A 20,349-nucleotide genomic window follows, 5' to 3' on the forward strand; every position below is an offset into this window, starting at 1 on the left:
TTTTAATTTCTAGTGATATTCCCTGGCATGATTTTTAATTTGTGGTGATATTCCCCAGAATTATTTTTAATTTGTAGTGATATTCCCTGGAATGATTTTTAATTTCTAGTGATATTCCCAGGCATGATTTTTCATTTGTCGTGATATTCCCCAGAATTATTTTTAATTTGTAGTGATATTCCCTGGAATGATTTTTAATTTCTAGTGATATTCCCAGGCATGATTTTTCATTTGTAGTGATATTCCCCAGAATTATTTTTAATTTGTAGTGATATTCCCTGGAATGATTTTTAATTTCTAGTGATATTCCCAGGCATGATTTTTCATTTCTAGTGATATTCCCAGGCATGATTTTTCATTTGTCGTGATATTCCCCAGAATTATTTTTAATTTGTAGTGATATTCCCTGGAATGATTTTTAATTTGTAGTGATATTCCCAGGCATGATTTTTCATTTGTAGTGATATTCCCCAGAATTATTTTTAATTTGTAGTGATATTCCCTGGAATGATTTTTAATTTGTAGTGATATTCCAAGGCATGATTTTTAATTTCTAGTGATATTCCCAGGCATGATTTTTCATTTGTCGTGATATTCCCCAGAATTATTTTTAATTTGTAGTGATATTCCCTGGAATGATTTTTAATTTGTAGTGATATTCCAAGGCATGATTTTTAATTTCTAGTGATATTCCCAGGCATGATTTTTAATTTGTAGTGATATTCCCAGGCATGATTTTTAATTTGTAGTGATATTCCCAGGAAATGATTTTTAATTTCTAGTGATATTCCCAGGCATGATTTTTAATTTGTGGTGATATTCCCCAGAATTATTTTTAATTTGTAGTAATATTCCCTGGAATGATTTTTAATTTGTAGTGATATTCCCCAGAATGATTTTTAATTTCTAGTGATATTCCCAGGCATGATTTTTAATTTGTGGTGATATTCCCCAGAATTATTTTTAATTTGTAGTAATATTGCCTGGAATGATTTTTAATTTGAAGTGATATTCCCCAGAATGATTTTTAATTTGTAGTGATATTCCCCGGAATGATTTTTCATTTGTATAAATATTCCCTGGAATGATTTTTAATTTGGAGTGATATTCCCAGGAATGATTTTTTATTTGTAGTGATATTCCCCAGAATGATTTTTAATTTGTAGTGATATTCCCCAGAATGATTTGTAATTTGTAGTGATATTCCCCAGAATGATTTTTAATTTGTAGTGATATTCCCCGGAATGATTTTTCATTTGTATAAATATTCCCTGGAATGATTTTTAATTTGGAGTGATATTCCCAGGAATGATTTTTTATTTGTAGTGATATTCCCCAGAATGATTTTTAATTTGTAGTGATATTCCCCAGAATGATTTGTAATTTGTAGTGATATTCCCCAGAATGATTTTTAATTTGTAGTGATATTCCCCAGAATGATTTTTCATTTGTATAAATATTCCCTGGAATGATTTTTAATTTGGAGTGATATTCCCCAGAATGATTTTTTATTTGTAGTGATATTCCCAGGCATGATTTTAATTTCTAGTGATATTCCCAGGCATGATTTTTTATTTCTAGTGATATTCCCAGGCATGATTTTTAATTTGTAGTGATATTCCCCGGCATGATTTTTAATTTGTGGTGATATTCCCCAGAATTATTTTTAATTTGTAGTAATATTCCCTGGAATGATTTTTAATTTGTGGTGATATTCCCCAGAATTATTTTTAATTTGTAGTGATATTCCCTGGAATGATTTTTAATTTCTAGTGATATTCCCAGGCATGATTTTTCATTTCTAGTGATATTCCCAGGCATGATTTTTCATTTGTCGTGATATTCCCCAGAATTATTTTTAATTTGTAGTGATATTCCCTGGAATGATTTTTAATTTCTAGTGATATTCCCAGGCATGATTTTTCATTTGTAGTGATATTCCCCAGAATTATTTTTAATTTGTAGTGATATTCCAAGGCATGATTTTTAATTTCTAGTGATATTCCCAGGCATGATTTTTCATTTGTCGTGATATTCCCCAGAATTATTTTTAATTTGTAGTGATATTCCCTGGAATGATTTTTAATTTCTAGTGATATTCCCAGGCATGATTTTTCATTTGTAGTGATATTCCCCAGAATTATTTTTAATTTGTAGTGATATTCCAAGGCATGATTTTTAATTTCTAGTGATATTCCCAGGCATGATTTTTCATTTGTCGTGATATTCCCCAGAATTATTTTTAATTTGTAGTGATATTCCCTGGAATGATTTTTAATTTGTAGTGATATTCCAAGGCATGATTTTTAATTTCTAGTGATATTCCCAGGCATGATTTTTAATTTCTAGTGATATTCCCAGGCATGATTTTTAATTTCTAGTGATATTCCCAGGCATGATTTTTAATTTGTGGTGATATTCCCCAGAATTATTTTTAATTTGTAGTAATATTCCCTGGAATGATTTTTAATTTGTAGTGATATTCCCCAGAATGATTTTTAATTTCTAGTGATATTCCCAGGCATGATTTTTAATTTGTGGTGATATTCCCCAGAATGATTTTTAATTTGTAGTGATATTCCCCGGAATGATTTTTCATTTGTATAAATATTCCCTGGAATGATTTTTAATTTGGAGTGATATTCCCAGGAATGATTTTTTATTTGTAGTGATATTCCCCAGAATGATTTTTAATTTGTAGTGATATTCCCCAGAATGATTTGTAATTTGTAGTGATATTCCCCAGAATGATTTTTAATTTGTAGTGATATTCCCCAGAATGATTTTTAATTTGTAGTGATATTCCCCGGAATGATTTTTCATTTGTATAAATATTCCCTGGAATGATTTTTAATTTGGAGTGATATTCCCAGGAATGATTTTTTATTTGTAGTGATATTCCCCAGAATGATTTTTAATTTGTAGTGATATTCCCCAGAATGATTTTTAATTTGTAGTGATATTCCCCAGAATGATTTTTCATTTGTATAAATATTCCCTGGAATGATTTTTAATTTGGAGTGATATTCCCCAGAATGATTTTTTATTTGTAGTGATATTCCCAGGCATGATTTTAATTTCTAGTGATATTCCCAGGCATGATTTTTTATTTCTAGTGATATTCCCAGGCATGATTTTTAATTTGTAGTGATATTCCCCGGCATGATTTTTAATTTGTGGTGATATTCCCCAGAATTATTTTTAATTTGTAGTAATATTCCCTGGAATGATTTTTAATTTGTGGTGATATTCCCCAGAATTATTTGTAATTTGTATAAATATTCCCTGGAATGATTTTTAATCTGTAGTGATATTCCCCAGAATGATTTTTAATTTGTTGTGACATTCCCTGGAATGATTTTTAATTTGTAATGATATTCCCTGGAATGATTATTAATTTGTAGTAATATTCTCTGGAATTATTTTTAATTTGTAGTGATATTCCCCAGAATCTTACTATAATTCACCAAATGTCCGTCTGTCCGTTCCCAGGTACCGCAAAAACGGCTCAATCGATCGCAACGATATTTTGGGTGGGTAATCCTGGGACCCCCTGGAATAAAATAGGCGATATTATTTTTCCAATTTTCCAGTTTTTCCAAACACGATGGAATAATATTTACTGATATGAACAGTAATGTGGCTTTTATTGAAATTCTACAAATACTGTTTAGATTTTGATGCGAATTATGAACCTGCTGCAAATGTGGAAGTGGACAGATCACGGTAATGAGCTGGTTTGATAATATCCCAATACAACCGTCATGTAAAACAGCATTTGTTAAAGTATCAATTGATGATTGGAATCGCCATTGACTGGGTATGTAACAAACTTACCCGTTTGTTTGCGAACGGGTACGTTTTTCATGTAAGTCCTTCACGAACTTGCTGTCCATGTCTGACGTGCGACTGAAGGTGCTACAGGAATGTGGAATTTATTGGTTTCATGCTTTAACATTCCCCGTTTATGCATTGTGTGTTTGCTTCTGGTCTCCCACCCATGCGTAGCACGGGTACCTCACTAGTTATTTTTTAATTTGTAGTGATATTCCCCAGAATTATTTTTAATTTGTAGTGATACTCCCTGGAATGATTTTTAATTTTGGAGTAATATTCCCTGGAATGAATTTTTAATTTGTAGTCATATTCCCCGGAATGATTTTTTATTTGTAGCGATATTCCCCAGAATGATTTTTAATTTGTAGCGATATTCCCCGGAATTTCTGGGGATTATCGACGAGTCTGGCATTTCACTCAGGCCGACTGGCGTGGTCTTCAAGCAGCCATGAATCATCTGGACTGGTTTCCCATCTCTACTGCCTCTGACATCAACTCTTCCTGGGAATTCTTCCAAAGTTAACTGCTCTCTCTCTCATGCACAGATTTATCCCATCTCGTCTTCAGTTGTCTTACCCTTCCTCCCATCCATGGTACACTGAATCTTGTGGTGAGGCAGTTGCCCTGAAACGACTTGCCATTGCTTCCTGGAAGGCAAATCCTATGGAAGGCAATCTCAGTTCCTTTGACAAAGGCTGGAACAAATGTGTGTCTACCCTCAGCAAAGCCAGGAAACAATATCTCTCTACTCTCAAGAATGAACTCTCAAACCTGTCTCCTTCATCCAAGTCCTGGTGGCGTCTGGTCAAATCCGTTTCGGGTGTTTGTTCCCCCTCCATCCACTCCCTTAGCTCAAATGGCTACACAGTTGACATCGCACGTGACAAAGTGGAATGCCTCAAAATATTGTGTCCCAAACCCATCTCTCTCTGTACCCCCCTTACCCAGTCGAAGCCTGCTGCTCCTGGACTCTGTGGCCTTCTCTCCTGACAAGGTGGAGGAGTTTTTGTCTAACCTCGACTCTGATTCTGGAACTGGACCAGATGGCATCAGCCCACGGGTCCTAAAATCCTGCTCTGCCACTCTATCTCACCCTCTCTTTATTCTCTTCGCCCTCTCTTTTGCTCAAGGTCATCTGCCATCAGTTTGGAAATCAGCCAACATTACCGCTTTACATCAAAAGGTGCAAAAACAGATCCTTGCAACTACAGACCAATCAGCCTGCTCCCAATTATCAGCAAAGACATGGAATCCATCATTGCTTCAGATATCAAATCCTTCCTCTTCTCCAATGGCTTTATCTCCGATCATCAATTTGGGACGCCAGTGATTATTAGTGATGTGATGTATTATTAGATTAGTGATGTATTGGACTCCATCATTGCTTCGGATATCAAATCTTTCCTCTTCTCCAATGGCTTGATCTCTCATCATCAATTTGGTTTCAAACCAGGTCACTCTACTCTGGACATGTTGCTTCTGCTGTCTCAACAATGGATGGAGGTCCTCAATGCCAAACAGGAAATCGGAGCTGTCTCCCTTGACATATCACGTGCCTTCGATATGGTCTGACGCCCTGCTGTGCTCACCAAACTCTCCTCTTATGGTATCCATGGAAACCTCCATGCATGGCTTGCGGACTTCCTCTCTGGTCGTAGTCAACGTGTGACCCTGAATTGATTTCTCTCATCTCCCCTTCCTGTTCAGGCTGGAGTTCCCCAAGGCAGCGTGCTGGGCCCTGTGCTTTTTCTGGTCTTCATCAATGATCTCTCCGACTCTCTGAAAAATCCTCTCTATCTCTTTGCTGATGACTCCACTCTCTGCCCCTTCATTCCTCATTCCCCAGATCGGCATTCTTCAGCCTCCTCACTCTGTGCAGACCTGGACAAAATCACCGACTGGTCAAACAAGTGGAACATGTCTTTCAATCCTGACAAATCTCACACTCTGTCTCTCAGAAAAGACCGACTGGACAACCCTCCCATCTACTTTCTCAACAATCCTCTCCAAGAAGTTCTGTCACTCAAGCGTTTGGGTCTCACTATCTGCTGGTCATCCTCCGTCGTGCGAAGTCCTTCCTTGGCACACCTGAGCTCATCACCACATACAAGGTTTCATCCACAGCTCAATGGAATACTGCTCTCCCCTCTGGGCTGGTGCTCCTGCCTCACACCTCGCTCGGCGTCACGCTGTTGAAACCAAAGCTTTCAGAATCATTGGAATCTCCCACGATGAAGCTGATTGTGAGGGCCTTTCACTCACTCACCACAGGCAGGTTGGTGGTCTTTCTGTCTTCTACCGACTCCTATCCGCCCTAGCTACCCCAGCTCTATCTGTGCTCTGTCCCCCCAAATAGTCCTACAGGTCACACAATATCTGCCAGCAACCCTCTTCTGGGGTAATTCCCAAAATCAAGACTCTCTGCTCACCTTCACCCTTTTATTCCTCTTTACTCCCGCCTCTGGAACAAACTCCCTCACTCTCTTCAATCCCTCTCCTCCCTCCAGGTCTTTAAATCAGCTGTTCCTCACCATCTCTTATCTTCCCCCATCCAAAACCTTGATCTTTTCTACCCCCGGTATTTCACCCCAGATCCACTTTTTTGAAATACCAACTTCTTTCATGGAAGTCCGAGAGCAGTGTCCATGTGTTTTATACCTCTCCCACCCACCCCCCTTCCCATGCCTCTTACCCCCAAGTCCTCTCCCTCCCACAGATCTCCCGGTGTCCATGTTCTCTGCTGTTTTACTTGTGTGCTTCCCTCTCTCTCCCCATCTTGTCCAATGAAGATGAAATTTATTGAGCGTCATCCATATATAAATTGGTAGAGGAAAAAAAAATGATGTCATCGGTCACGTGGTTCAGCCACCATATTTGTTTCAACACAAAAGTCTTAAAAACCAGTAAAAACATGCCCTGGCGAGGGTCTGCAATCTCCGATTGCTCTTTCCTCTTGTTTTTCCATCCATGACTACTTACCTCATCAGCTATGCCATTTTGTCCATACAAAGTCACTTTAACGCATGTTGATGGACAGAAACAACCTGGTCATTGGTCATGTCCTTGAGCATCAATCCACTACTTCCCCCAAAGTTATTTTATGCAACCTCGGGCTGATTACCAATCCTCACATTGTCCACACCAGTGTTTTTGATATATCCAGCTACCATGATCTGTGGAATGTTTGTTACTCCCACAAAAATAGTAAAATAGAGATAGTATGCACTGACGCTAGACGCCATATAGCACATGCAGGAAGAAGGTTCACTGTGGTATCCGTGATGTCGCTTGTGTCGTGAAATGCTAATCGATGCTCCCTCTGCTGTTAGACCCTGGTAAGTTGGAAGTGTATTAGTTTCATCAATACCCCCTGTTTAGGCTACAAATCAATAGATTTCCAACCAAACAACACGCATATCAGCACAAGGAGGTTTAGTGTCGTACATTTATTGGGGCTGTGGGATTTCCACAGTGTCCCTTTAAGTCGATGGATGACACTCTCTCATTGCCAACTTAATCTTACTATAATTCACCAAATGTCCGTCCGTCTGTTCGAAGGTACCGTAAAAACGGCTCAACCGATTGCAACGATATTTTGGGTGGGTATTCCTGGGACCCCTGGGAGTAAAATAGGCTATATTATTTTTCCAAACACGATGGAATAATATTTACCGATATGAACAGTAATGTGGCTTTTGTTGAAATTTTACAAATACTGTTTATTCTACGTCCCAGGAGAGAGTAGATCGACTCCTGACGAACTCTTCCTCTATAAACGTGCGGCTCCGAAGTAACACGGCAGCGTGTGCAAAGCGACTGAGAAACAGGTGTAGCGGCCGCTTCCGTTTTACAGATTCGGCACGCACTCTTCACATAAACGTGCGACTGAGAAAGGTGTGTAGCGGCCGCTTCCATTTTGCAGAATTCAATCGTTTTTTCAAAATGGGTGCTATGTACTGTTTAGATTTTGATGATTTGCGTGTGATATGATTCAACGGATGTTTATATGAATCCTTTAAAATAAAAAAAGCCTTCAATTTCTGATATTTTGCCTTTTCATTTGGGCCTCCCAATTGAAGCCCCGCCCGTGGGGCGGGTATCGTTGCCAGTAAAAACAAATGTAATCTTTGCTATTAAAGGGGAGAGATTCCAGATACCTGTATTAATTCTGAAACGTTGATATTGACATTCTTTGACATCGACGATCTGCAGGCGTGAGATGCATCGTGTCACCAGTTGATCCAAACCAGCCTATCCTACATCCAGGGCCAAATTGAATTATGTGCACTGCATTAATTAATCCTTTAAGTTGTGATCAAAATGTTTGCGTGAAGAATTAGATATTGGTGGCGTTTCAGAACCACATGTGTGAATCTGATATCGATTCTTGTTCTTTGGTACTTGAACGGAATTCTAAATGGGAACCAGAATGAACGTGCAGAATGAACCAGAATGAATCAAATTACTCGAAATTGTGTGAATATTGATATTTTTAGACCTCGGCATGCACGGTCCGGACCGAAGAGCTCATAAATTAGGTGGTATCCAGGCATTATACAAGCTGTGGTTACACCATTTACCCCATTCGGACACTATTGTGGAACTTGCACTTATACACAGTGTCTTCAGAAAGTATTCACACCCCTTGGACTTTTTTCACAATTTGTTGTTTCAGCCTCAATTTAAAATGGATTAAATCGACATTTTTTTTGTCACTTATCTGCACATAAAAAAAAAAAACCACCTTTAGAGGCCATTTTTCCCTGCAAGCGGGGGTTGGCCTTTTTCGGGGACCGTGGTTGTTGTTGTTTTTTGGTCCCCTTTTTGAAGCAATGTTTTACGGCCGGATGCCCTTCCTGCCGCCAACCCTTTTTGTCGCCTTTTACGACAAGCAGGGAATTACCAGTGAACTGGTACTCAATTAGCCGACCTCGGAAGGATGACAGGCTGAGTCAACCCCCCTGGCGTTAATTCAGCGATCGACCGGGATTTAAACCCAGGATCCTAGGATCCTAAGCTGGCACCCTAGCCGCTAGCCCAACACCAGGGACTATCTGCACATAATACCCCATAATGTCAAGTGGAATTTTAAAAATAGAAATAGAAGGAAAGAGAGTGGCAATCATATGTGTGGGAAATTTGCATGCTTGGTCGGAGTCGCCCAGATAGCTCAGATGTCAGAGCACTGGTACGGCTCACCAGAGGACCTGGGTTCGATTCCTGATCTGGGCGTGTAATTTCCCCACATGTCAATTTAATTACTGTTTTTATCATATAATCACTTACTATTTGTAACTACCTACGGAACCTTTGTGGTAAAAGCCCTTGCTCGAGAGAATGCCACATCATTATTTGGGCAGTTTATGGCCAACAAACTGCTAACTTGATTGCTCTTGAAAGAAAACAAAAAACTTGGAATTGAAGCAAAAGCATGTTCACTGCCGATGTGCATTTATAATACATTGTGGTTATATAGCTCGGATAGATTCCTACTGCCTTGGCCCATAGGCTGATACCAGAGGACTGTAGCCTCAGGACTGAAGCCTAAACCTACTGTGGCCTTCACAGGGCCCATGATACCTATCGGCCCCTACCTTTTCATACATGATGATGCTTTCAACAGTCTCTTCGATCGTTTTACACTGAAGGGAAAACTTATATGGAGGGCATGGCGATTGTGAATATTACAGCTCCGAATATGTCTTTGGCTTCGCTTAGCAGCAGCATCGTATCGGTATGATATTTCAGGTTACAATTGTGGGTGGAGTCAGGCCAGTTAGCCAACCAATGGGTGGAAAGGAGTGTTTCACACAGACAATGGAAGAACAAGTGTATTATTGAAGATGCTGGTTCTGTATTCGTTCTGTTTAGGATAGGTTTAAGGTAATCTTTGTAATTTGAGTTAAGGGTGTGAATTGTAAGTAAATAATTTGGCTCCTATTGCCAAGGCTGTGGCACGAAGCCTGTTTGTCTGGTATTCAGTTAAAGGGCTTGTTTGCTCTAACCATTCGGCATCTATTCCGTAACTGGCTTGGGGGTGCGATTGCCATCTTTTTTGACTTGGTTGTCCGAACATGACCTGCGTGTAGTCATGGCCCCCGATCACTGTCCGACAATATACAAAGGAAAAAGCTTGGAAAAGGAGGAGTGGTGCATGGAGGAGGATATGATAGAGAAAAAATAAAGAGAAGAGGGAAGGATAATGAATCCATTAATTGCTGTTTCATTCATCACCTTCCCAAACGTCCAGATGTACAGCACCTTCTCGAATGAAGAGTATGACCGTCGCAATGATGAAGTGGACCCGGTTGGCGCTTCAGCGGAATACGAGCTGGAAAAACGTGTTGAACGAATGGATCTCTTTGAGGTGGAGATTGAAAAAGGTGATGTTCGTGGTAGAGCTAATGGGATGCCATGTTTTCTTTTGGTGTTTTTTTGGAAGTCATGTTTAGGTGGGATATTATCATAGCATATAATATACACGTAGACACACGATATAACCTGTCTTTTAGGGTCATTAAGGTATGGAATGGTCTTTCTGGGAAGGTGATACATGTTGAGACAGTGTGTGGTTTTAAATAGAATGTTGCTACCTTGAAGCAATGGGGAGGAAGTGGCACAGGGACGTAGTCGAATGTATTATCCAGGCCAGAATTGAATTTGGTGGTTAGTCACGTTCCATATGTCCGGATTTTAAGGTTCGTTCGATTTTGTCGAGAATTGTAACCATTTACATTTTTGAAAAGTTTGAGAGGTTCTGAATCAGAAAACCAATGTTTCCATTTGATTTGAATTTTTTTTTGCAAATCAAATCAAATTACAAATCAAAAATTTTTCATACGAAATGGGAACATTGATTTTCTGAGTTAGAGACTCTCGAGATTTAAAGAAAAATGTAAATGGTTACAAATCTACACAAAATGTGAACGAAATTACATACAGTATGTAACCTGACTCGATCTGTGGGCGTTGTGTGCATGGTGCGCTGTCGAGGTGTCCTGAGGTATCGATTGTCTGAGTCGTGGGTGTTTGTGAGCATCGTCTTATCGTCTGTGTTAGTGCTGTTGCCCCTCCAATCGAAACAAACACAATCTCCGTATTATGTTGTGATTGTTCATGTCCTGTTTGAGATTTGCCTGCACTCAGGCCCCCTTTGCTGTTCCCCGTTTTCCCATCGAGTGTTTGTCGGACGGGATGGGGATTGTGGTGTGGGTGCTGTTGGTGTTGTGAATGGTGTTGTGCTTGTTTATTGGGTTGGGATTGGGAAGTCGATGGTGTAGATGTGGCACAGGCATGATGGACAAGTGATCTTCTACTGGGTCGAGCTTTACTCGTACTGCAATTCCTTGTGTAGCAGTTTGAATAAATATTTAAATAGGTGCCTCTGCATGAAAATATAATTTGAAAAATGCTTTTCGTTTACAAATTGCACATTTGCCTGTAGGGCAGGATCTTGTAGGGTACTCTCGATTTTACACCTCCATAACGGGCCGTAGAGGCAAAAAGGTATGATTGGCAAAGCTGTTCAGGTCTTCGTACACGATCTTCTTCTTTACAAGTGTTTGAGGTTGGTAAGGCTTTCTCACCACCTGCGCACCCTGTTCTAAGCTGAGAATAATCCTTTTTCCTCTGCAGTAGGTACAATGAACCTACATGTCGTAGTTATCCCAACTCTACCAATATTAACACAAACAGGAAGGAGCAGACTTAGCCTTAGACAAGGTTTCACTCAGGATACATTAACTTATGTCTCCATAATATGGTTTATGGTCCACGTTCCATCATATTTGATCGGCAGTAACTCGATGGGAGATCACTCCGTACAAACAAAGAGATTAAGTATGCATGTATTGCTTTCTACATGTCCCAATAACATATTATTAACTGCCATTGGTTGAATTTGATTCACTTTAGTATTTGTACTTTATTTTTAAGTAAAACTTCTAACTTTATGAAATGCTGAAGTACTTATGATGCATGTTGTTGTTGTTTTTTTACTCCAGGGGATAATGGATTAGGCCTCAGTATCATAGGGATGGGCGTTGGAGCTGATGCCGGCCTAGAGAAGCTTGGGATCTTCGTGAAGAGCATCATGGATGGAGGGGCAGCCCATTGTGATGGCAGGTATGATCCATTGTATATTTAAAAGGGTGTAAGGACATTCATTATTGTACTCAACTCTGCGCTGCAAAAATAATTTTACAATACCTTTGGAAACTATTCACACAGCTTGACTTTTTCACATTTTGTTGTGTTACAGCCTCAATTTCAAAAGGATTAAATTGAGATGTGCTGTCCCTGAGGTACACATTATACCCCATAATGTCAAAGTGGAGTTTTTAAAAATAACTTTTTACTAAATAATTAAAATTAAAAGCTGAAATGTCTTGAGTCAATAAGTATTTAACCCATTTGCTATGGCACTCCAAATTGAGCTCAGGTGCATCCAATTTCCTTTGATGATCCTTGAAGTCTACCTGTGGCCAATTCAATTGATTGGACATGATTTAGAAAGAAACTTTTCTATACAAGGCCAAACTGAACAACTGGCAAGAAGAACCTTAGTCAGGGAGGTGAACAAGAACCCATTGATCACTCTGATAAAACTACAGAGTTCCTTGGCTGAGATGGAAGAACCTGCCAGAAGGACAACAATCTCTGCAGCACTTCACAAATCTAGGCTTTATGGGAGAGTATCCAGGCAGTAGCCAACCAGAGAAAAAGGCACATGACAGCACACCTGGAGTTACAAAAAGGCACGTGAAATACTCTGAGAGCCTACGAAGCAAAAAATTAAGGTCTGATGAGATGAAAATTGAACTTTTTGGACGAATGCAAAGTACTACATCTGGTGGAAACCGAGCACAGCTCATCACCCGTCTAACACTATCCCTGCTATGAAGCATGGTGGGGGCAGCATCATGCTATGGGGATGTTTTTCAGCAGCAGGGACTGGGAAACTTGTAAGGGTAGAGGGAACAATGAATGGAGCCAAATACAGGCAAATCCTTCAGGAGAACCTGCTTCAGAGTGCAAAAGACCTCAGATTGCGGCAAAGCTTTACGTTCCAACAGGACAATGACCCCCAAGGATACAGCCAAAGGAACACTGGAATATCTTCAGAACAAGAACGTGAAAGCCCGTTAGTGGCCCAGCCAAAACCCAGACTTGAATCCCATTGTAAATCTGTGGAAAGACTTGTTGATTGCTGTTCACCGACACTCCCCATCCAACTTAACAGAGTTTGAGGAAATCTACAAGGAATAATTGGAGAAGCTCCCCAAAATCCAGATGTTGAAAGCTGATGCAACAACAACAACAATGCTGATACAGACATACCCCAAAAACCTCGAACCTGCAATTGCTGTAAAAGTCGCTTATACGAAGCTGGGAGCTGAAAGAATGGACAGAAATGAAGGAAGAAGGCAAGGCAGTTGATGTCCTCTTTCTTGAATCTGCAAGGTCTTTGAGTGGGTCCCTCACCAAAGGCTTGTGAAGAAATTGTATGTCCTAGGTCCTAGGAATCAGAGACCCTCTCATGAAATTGATTAAAGGTTTCTTATTGGATAGAGTGCAGCGTGTAGTCGTAAACAACTCAAAATCAGACTGGACAAGGTATGAAGTGGAATCCTGCAAGGTAGCATGCTCGGGCCTACTCTTTTACTGTTGTTTATCAATAACACTGGACAACAAAGATTTTGCTACTGGGGTAGAAACATATCTTCTAGACTAAATCGAGTATGCTGATTCTGAATCTGAAGTCAGAATTTTCTCGACACGTCAGGATTTTGAGTTATACATATGGTCCAATTACAGTAGCTTGCCCTGGTGGGTGATTTTGAGTGATCTTAAATTTTTTGCTTGTTTGTTTGTTTCAATTATAGCAGTGCAACTATTGTAGAATATTATTTCTCATAAAAGAGCTTTAGAATGCACTTTGAATTATTAAAAATGGATGAAAACTGACCAAGCTATGAATTTTTAAGTAAGATTTTCGACGCGGCATTACAATTTTGCGTGCCGCTTCCGTACTGAGAGGAGTTAATAACTTGAAACTAAAATGTTTAAATGCCATGCATATATTTTAAGAATGCATCAAGTTTGGAATGCATATCATGCTAATAATATCTATATATTTTCAGGTTATAACGTAATATATTTTTTTGCATATTTTCAGGTTAGGCATGTGTTACTACAGGTATCATGAATGGGCGAGGCTGTGCGAATCACCCTGATAACTTTTGTTGTATCTGTGGGAAATACACTCCACGTAGCCAGCGCAATAACCTTACCAAGAGGGTGAAAGCTGCTTTCAAGTATTATTTTGAATGTAAAGTTGGAGACCAAGACAAGAGCTGGGCACCTCATGTTTGCTGCACCGTGTGTAACTCGCTGGTTTCTCAACGAAAAACAATTCAAAAATTGTATATCCAGATTGCAAGTCTGCTCTGAAGCCGGTCTCCCATGACTTAGATTCTCCTGTGCCAGTTCCGCCAGAAGCTGCTGCAGATGAAAGCGATGACACCTCTGACGATGCTATGGGTGATATGGATGAACTGTACGAACCTGAGTCTGAAGAAAAGAAGCCACACTTGCTAAATCAAGAAGAATTAAGCGATCTGGTGAGAGATCTGTCATTGTCAAAGGAGAAGGCTGAAGTGTTGGGCTCCAGACTACAGCAATGGAATCTCCGAGAGGAAGGAACCAAAATTTCCCACAAACTTAGCTGCTTTTTTTAAGATAGAAAATTATGTTTGTTTCTGTGCTTATGTTGATGGCCTAATGCATCAGCTAGGAAACAAACATGTGCCTGATGAATGGAGACTCTTCATAGACTCCAGCAAAGTGAGCCTCAAAGCTGTTTTGTTGCACAATGGGATCAAAAAACCTCTGTTCTTGTAGCTCACGCTGTCGGCAGGAAGGAGATGTATGAGTCCATGGAAATCCTTCTAAAAGTGATGAATTACTCAGATCATAAGTGGAACATTTGTGGTGATCTAAAAGTGATTTCTCTCCTCCTAGGACTGCATCTGGGGTACCCAAAATACAGGTGCTTCCTGTGCCTATGGAACAGCCACGATGACAACAATCATTATGTTGTAAAAGACTGACCTGCAAGGCATGAACACATAGTTGGCAGGTACACTGTGCATCATAAGCCATTGGTAGACCCACTAAAAGTCTACCTTCCACCGCTTCACCTCAAACTTGGCCTTATGAAAAACGTTGTAAAGGCATCGGATCATGACGGTAATGGCTTCCAATATCTCAGAGAGAAGGTTGGCGCAGAGAAAACTGATGCTAAACTCAAAGCAGGCATTTTCGTTGGACCCCAGATCCGAGGACTGATGTGTGATCCCGAGTTCAAAAATAAACTGAACCCACTTGAGTTTGCAGCATGGGAAGCATTTGTGTTGGTTGTGCAGAACTTTCTTGGGAACCATAGAGCTGAACAGTATGCTGAATTAGTGGACAACATGTTAAAGGCCTTTCAGCGAATGGGCTGCAGGATGTCTCTTAAAATGCACTTCTTGCATTCTCATCTTGATTTCTTCCCACCTAATCTGGGTGAGGTAAGCGATGAGCATGGCGAAAGGTTCCACCAAGACATTTCGGTCATGGAAACTAGGTATCGAGGCCGGTTCAACCCAATCATGACGGGTGATTACTGCTGGTTCCTACAACGGGACATCAATTCCACACACAAGCGCAAGAGCAAGTGTCCCACATACTTCTGAACACGTCTGAACAGTGGGGCCTATGCTGACTATATTACAAGGAAGAGGGTAAACCTGAAGTGTTGTTTCTGAATCACTCACAATGGGGCGGCAGATTTTCCGATCAAGTTTACACCCTTCCTAAGATTACCATGTTCTAATGTTTTATTAACTTCTTTTTCTGCAACTTGTTTATGTTCTTGGTTTGTTTTCTACACATTATACACGGAGATCAATCATTGTTATCTAAATATGACGTGAAAGTAATTACTAAGCACTGACATTAGATGTACAATGTGGGGACCTGAAATAGTAAAGTATCTAATAGAGCATGCTGGTTATCATTAATACACATACATATTTCGAAAACCTGACGTGCTGGCTAAATTCTGACTCCAGATTTGAAATCAGCGGCCCAGATTTAGCCAAGAACACCTGCATTTCCCTTGGTAGCAGACGAAAAGTTTTATTTGTTGTTGCCCAGTGTAATCTACTCACAAGAATCACTAACAAAGTACATATCTACGCCGAAGGTACTAAAATCTACGGCCCAGCAAACGACCGGAACGACGTGCATTCAGGATGACCTGGATCATGTTCGTCCATTCAGGATGACCTGGACCAGGTAGTGGAGTGGTCTCAGCGATGGTACTTCTTTCAACACATACAGTCACGTGAAAAAGTAAGTACACCCCATGTAAAGTTTTGACTTTTTCAACATATTTCAACATGCAGCTATTTTATCTTCATTTCAACAATATTGATAGATAAAGGTGACATAGCATGACAAATATCATGAAACATTTACATTTTGTAGTCCATTGTATAATTTAAATAAACATAAATGCAAATTTCGCATGTGGAAAAAGTGAGTACACCCCTACATTTATCACTACTTCAAATACCTAAAATTAGAATCAGGTGCACCAGCTCAGGTGCAAATGATTAGAACATCGTTAGAGAGGATGTTGGAGGAACCTGTCTTATTTAAACCTCAGACATTTAGTTTGGGTTGCTCTTTGTTGTTGAAGTGTGCGGCGTCACCATGCCGAGATCAAAAGAGCTCTCTGAGGCCTTCAGAAAGAAGGTTATAGATGCCGACGAGTCTGGGAAGGGATTTTAAAAGATCTCCAAACAATTTGAAATCAATCATTTGACTGTCCGGAAGATCATCCACACGTGGAGAAGATTCCAAACAACTGCCAACTTGTTCAGGCCAGGCCGCCCCAGCAAGTTCAGCCCGAGACAGACCGCAAGATGCTGAAAGAAGTCTCGAAGAACCCCAGAATGTCATCACGGGACCTACAGGTAGCTCTTGCCACTGTTGATGTCAAAGTGCACGAGTCTACCATTAGAAAGAGGCTGCACAAATTTGATCTACATGGGAGGTGTGCCAGGAGGAAACCTTTGCTGTCCAGAAAGAACATCAGGGCAAGACTAAAGTTTGCCAATGAACACCGAGGCAAAGACCAGCACTTCTGGAACAATGTGCTCTGGACAGATGAGTCAAAGGTAGCAACCGAAGATGGAACTTGCAACATGACAATGACCCTAAACATACCAGTAAATCCACCAAGGAATGGCTGAAAAGAAAGAAATGGAGGGTTCTGGAATGGCCAAGTCAAAGCCCGGATCTAAATCCCATCGAGATGTTGTGGGGGGATTTGAAACGAGCTGTGCATGCAAGAAACCCCTCAAACATCGCACAGCTGAAAGAATTCTGCATGGAGGAGTGGGCAAAATTTTCTCGCAGTCGATGTCAGAGACTGGTAGACAGTTATAAGAAACGCCTACTTGAGGTTGTTTTGGCCAAAGGGGGCAATACCATTTGGAGCCAAGGGTGTACTTACTTTTTCCACATGCGAAATTTGCATTTATGTTTATTTAAATTATACAATGGACTACAAAATGGAAATGTTTCATGATATTTGTTATATTATATCACCTTTATCTATCAATATTGTTGAAATGAAGATCAAATAGCTGTATGTTGAAATATGTTGAAAAAGTCAAAACTTTACATGGGGTGTACTTACTTTTTCACGTGACTGTATGCAAGAATGCAAGACCCATCCCTTCAATTATTATCTGTGTTGAAAGGAATTTGCCATCACTGAGATCACTGTATCACAATCAACAAGGACCTACCATTCCACCATCATGTCTCGATTACAGTCACAGTGACGAACCAGACACTTAGGATATTAAAACGTACCTTCTCTCCCTTGTTTTATTATTATTATTATTTTTGTATACAGGATCGAGGCTCGTGAAAGAGCTAACAATTATCACAGAAAAAAATCAAACAGACGCAAAACATATAATATGGGGAGCGGTAGACAAGATGGGGAGAGAAGGGGAAGCACAAACACAACATTTGAGAGCAGAGACATCAGGTGATCTGTGAGAGGAAGAGGGCTTGGGGGGAGGAAGGGTGGGAAGGGGGGATGGGGGAGGGGGTGGGAGAAGTATAAAACACAAGGACTTCCAGGAAAGAAGTTGGTATTTCAAAAAAGTGGATCTGGGGTGAAATTAGCGGGGGTAGAAAAGATCAAGGTTTTGGATGGGGGAAGATAAGAGATGGTGGTGAACAGCTGTTTTAAAGACGTGGAGGGAGGAGTGGGATTGAAGAGAGTGAGGGAGTTTGTTCCAGAGGCGGGAGAAAAGAGGAATGAAGGAGTGAAGGTGAGCAGAGAGGCATCTTGATTTTGGCAGTTTAACCATAAGAGGGTTGCTGGCAGATCTTGTGCGACCTGTAGCAATATTTTGGGGACAGAGCCCAGAGAGAGCTGGGGGAGCAAGGCCGGAGAGGAGTCGGTAGAAGACAGAAAGACCACCAACCTGCCTACGGTGAGTAAGTGAAAGGCCCTCGGAGTTAGCTTCATCGTGGGAGATTCCAATGATTCTGAAAGCTTTAGTTTCAACAGCGTGAAGCCAAGCTAGGTGTGAGGCAAGAGCACCGCCCGAGAGCGGAGAACAGTATTCCATTGAGCTACGGATGAAAGCCTTGTATGTGGTGAGGAGCTCAGGTGTGCCAAGAAAGGACTTCGCACGACGGAGGGTGTCCAGTCGGCGACTGGCTTTGGAGGCCAGATTGGAAATGTGGTTTTCGCAGGAAAGATCATGGCAGATAGTGAGACCCAACAGCTTGAGTGACAGAACTTCTTGGAGAGGATTGTTCAGAAAGTAGATGGGAGGGTTGTCCAGTCGGTCTTTTCGGAGAGACATAGTAAGAGTGTGAGATTTGTCAAGATTGAAAGACATATTCCACTTGTTTGACCAGTCTGTGATTTTGTCTAGGTCTGCCTTGAGTGAGGAGGCTGCAGACTGCCGATCTGAGGTATGAGGAATGGAATGGCAGAGAGTGGAGTCATCAGCAAAGAGGTAGAGAGGATTTTCAAGAGAGTCAGAGAGATCATTGATGAAGACCAGAAAAAGCACAGGGTCCAGAACACTGCCTTGGGGAACTCCAGCCTGAACAGGAAGGGGAGATGAGAGAAATCAATTCAGGGTCACACGTTGACTACGACCAGAGAGGAAGTCCGCAAGGCATGCGTGGAGATTTCCATGGATACCATAGGAGGAGAGTTTGGTGAGCAGAGCGGGGTGCCAGACTGTATCGAAGGAACGTGATATGTCAAGGGAGACGGCTCTAATTTCCTGTTTGGCGTTGAGGACCTCCATCCATTGGTGAGACAGCAGAAGCAGCATGTCCAGAGTAGCGTGACCTGGTCTGAAACCAAATTGATTGTCAGAAATCAAGCCATTGGAGAAGAGGAAAGTTTTGATATCTAAAGCAATGATGGATTCCATAACTTTCCTGATAATTGGGAGAAGGCTGATTGGTCTGTAGTTGCAAGGATCTGTTTTTGCATCTTTTTGTGTAAAGCGGTAATGTTTGCTGATTTCCAAGATGATGGCAGATGACCTTGAGCAAAAGAGAGGGTGAAGAGAACAGAGAGATGGAGTGAAATAAGTTACATTGGATGAAGTTACATTACCACTGCTGTTCAAGGCTCTGGTCTGCCTTATCTTAGCGTTATGGCAACTTGGTATGGTGTCCCAGGTATGCAGCAGACAGCAACAAATTGGAGATGGTACAGAGAAGGGTGAACAAATTAGTCCCTACCACACCTGTACATGTAGCCTACTCTCTAAATAACAGACGCAGTCGAAGTGACATGACACAGGTTTTCCGGATCATAAAAGGATTAGACCACATCAACCCCCACCATTTATTCACTTCTGCAATTACCATACCAGAAATCATCCCATTCAAGTGTTTAAGGCCAGGTGTAGGCTACTTCTCAGAAGCAGTTTCTTCAGTAAAAGAGTGATTGAGGATTGGAGCCTCCCAACTTCCTCCCAACCTCCCAAAGAGTGAACAGCCTCCCAACTTCCCTGGTGGAATATCTGCAACAACCTTTCAAAATAACCTGGAGAAATCTTGGAAAAGTGAGATTCTCACTCTGCACTGACTGCCAGCATGCGTCCCTTCATGGTATAAAACTACCATGCGCCAACCAACGCAAATCAACCAATACGGAAGTGAGGACCAGGATTCACTACAGCATATCATTCTCCTATCCCGTACGTTGATGATGATGATGATGATTATTATAATGTGTGACATCTCTCCAGGTATGATTATAATATGTGGATGCACATGCCTCTCATACAGTACTGTTAAACTACGAGCCTAAACTACAGTCATGGCCAAAATATTTGCACCCTTGCACACTTTTTTCAAATAATGCACCATTTCTTCCAGAAAATCGTTGAAATTTGAAAATAT

General features: G+C 40.8%; 1 protein-coding gene across 5 annotated transcripts in view; it reads left to right on the plus strand.

Annotated features, from left to right (window-relative positions):
- LOC137433759 (neurabin-2) overlaps positions 1-20,349 on the plus strand; it is a 286,357-nt gene that overhangs the window by 90,662 nt on the left and 175,346 nt on the right. For 4 of the 5 annotated variants that reach the window (XM_068126043.2, XM_068126045.2, XM_068126044.2 and 1 more), the window contains exons 4-5: positions 10,088-10,220; positions 11,841-11,961. The exons of the other annotated variant lie outside the window; for it this stretch is intronic. In XM_068126043.2, coding sequence (XP_067982144.2) covers positions 10,088-10,220; positions 11,841-11,961 — 254 coding nt within the window. The remainder of the gene's footprint in view (positions 1-10,087; positions 10,221-11,840; positions 11,962-20,349) is intronic. 5 annotated transcript variants of the gene reach the window in all.

Source organism: Myxine glutinosa, chromosome 10 (genome assembly GCF_964187855.1).
Source record: "Myxine glutinosa chromosome 10, kmMyxGlut1.1, whole genome shotgun sequence".
In the NCBI taxonomy this organism is placed as follows: Eukaryota; Metazoa; Chordata; class Myxini; order Myxiniformes; family Myxinidae; genus Myxine; species Myxine glutinosa.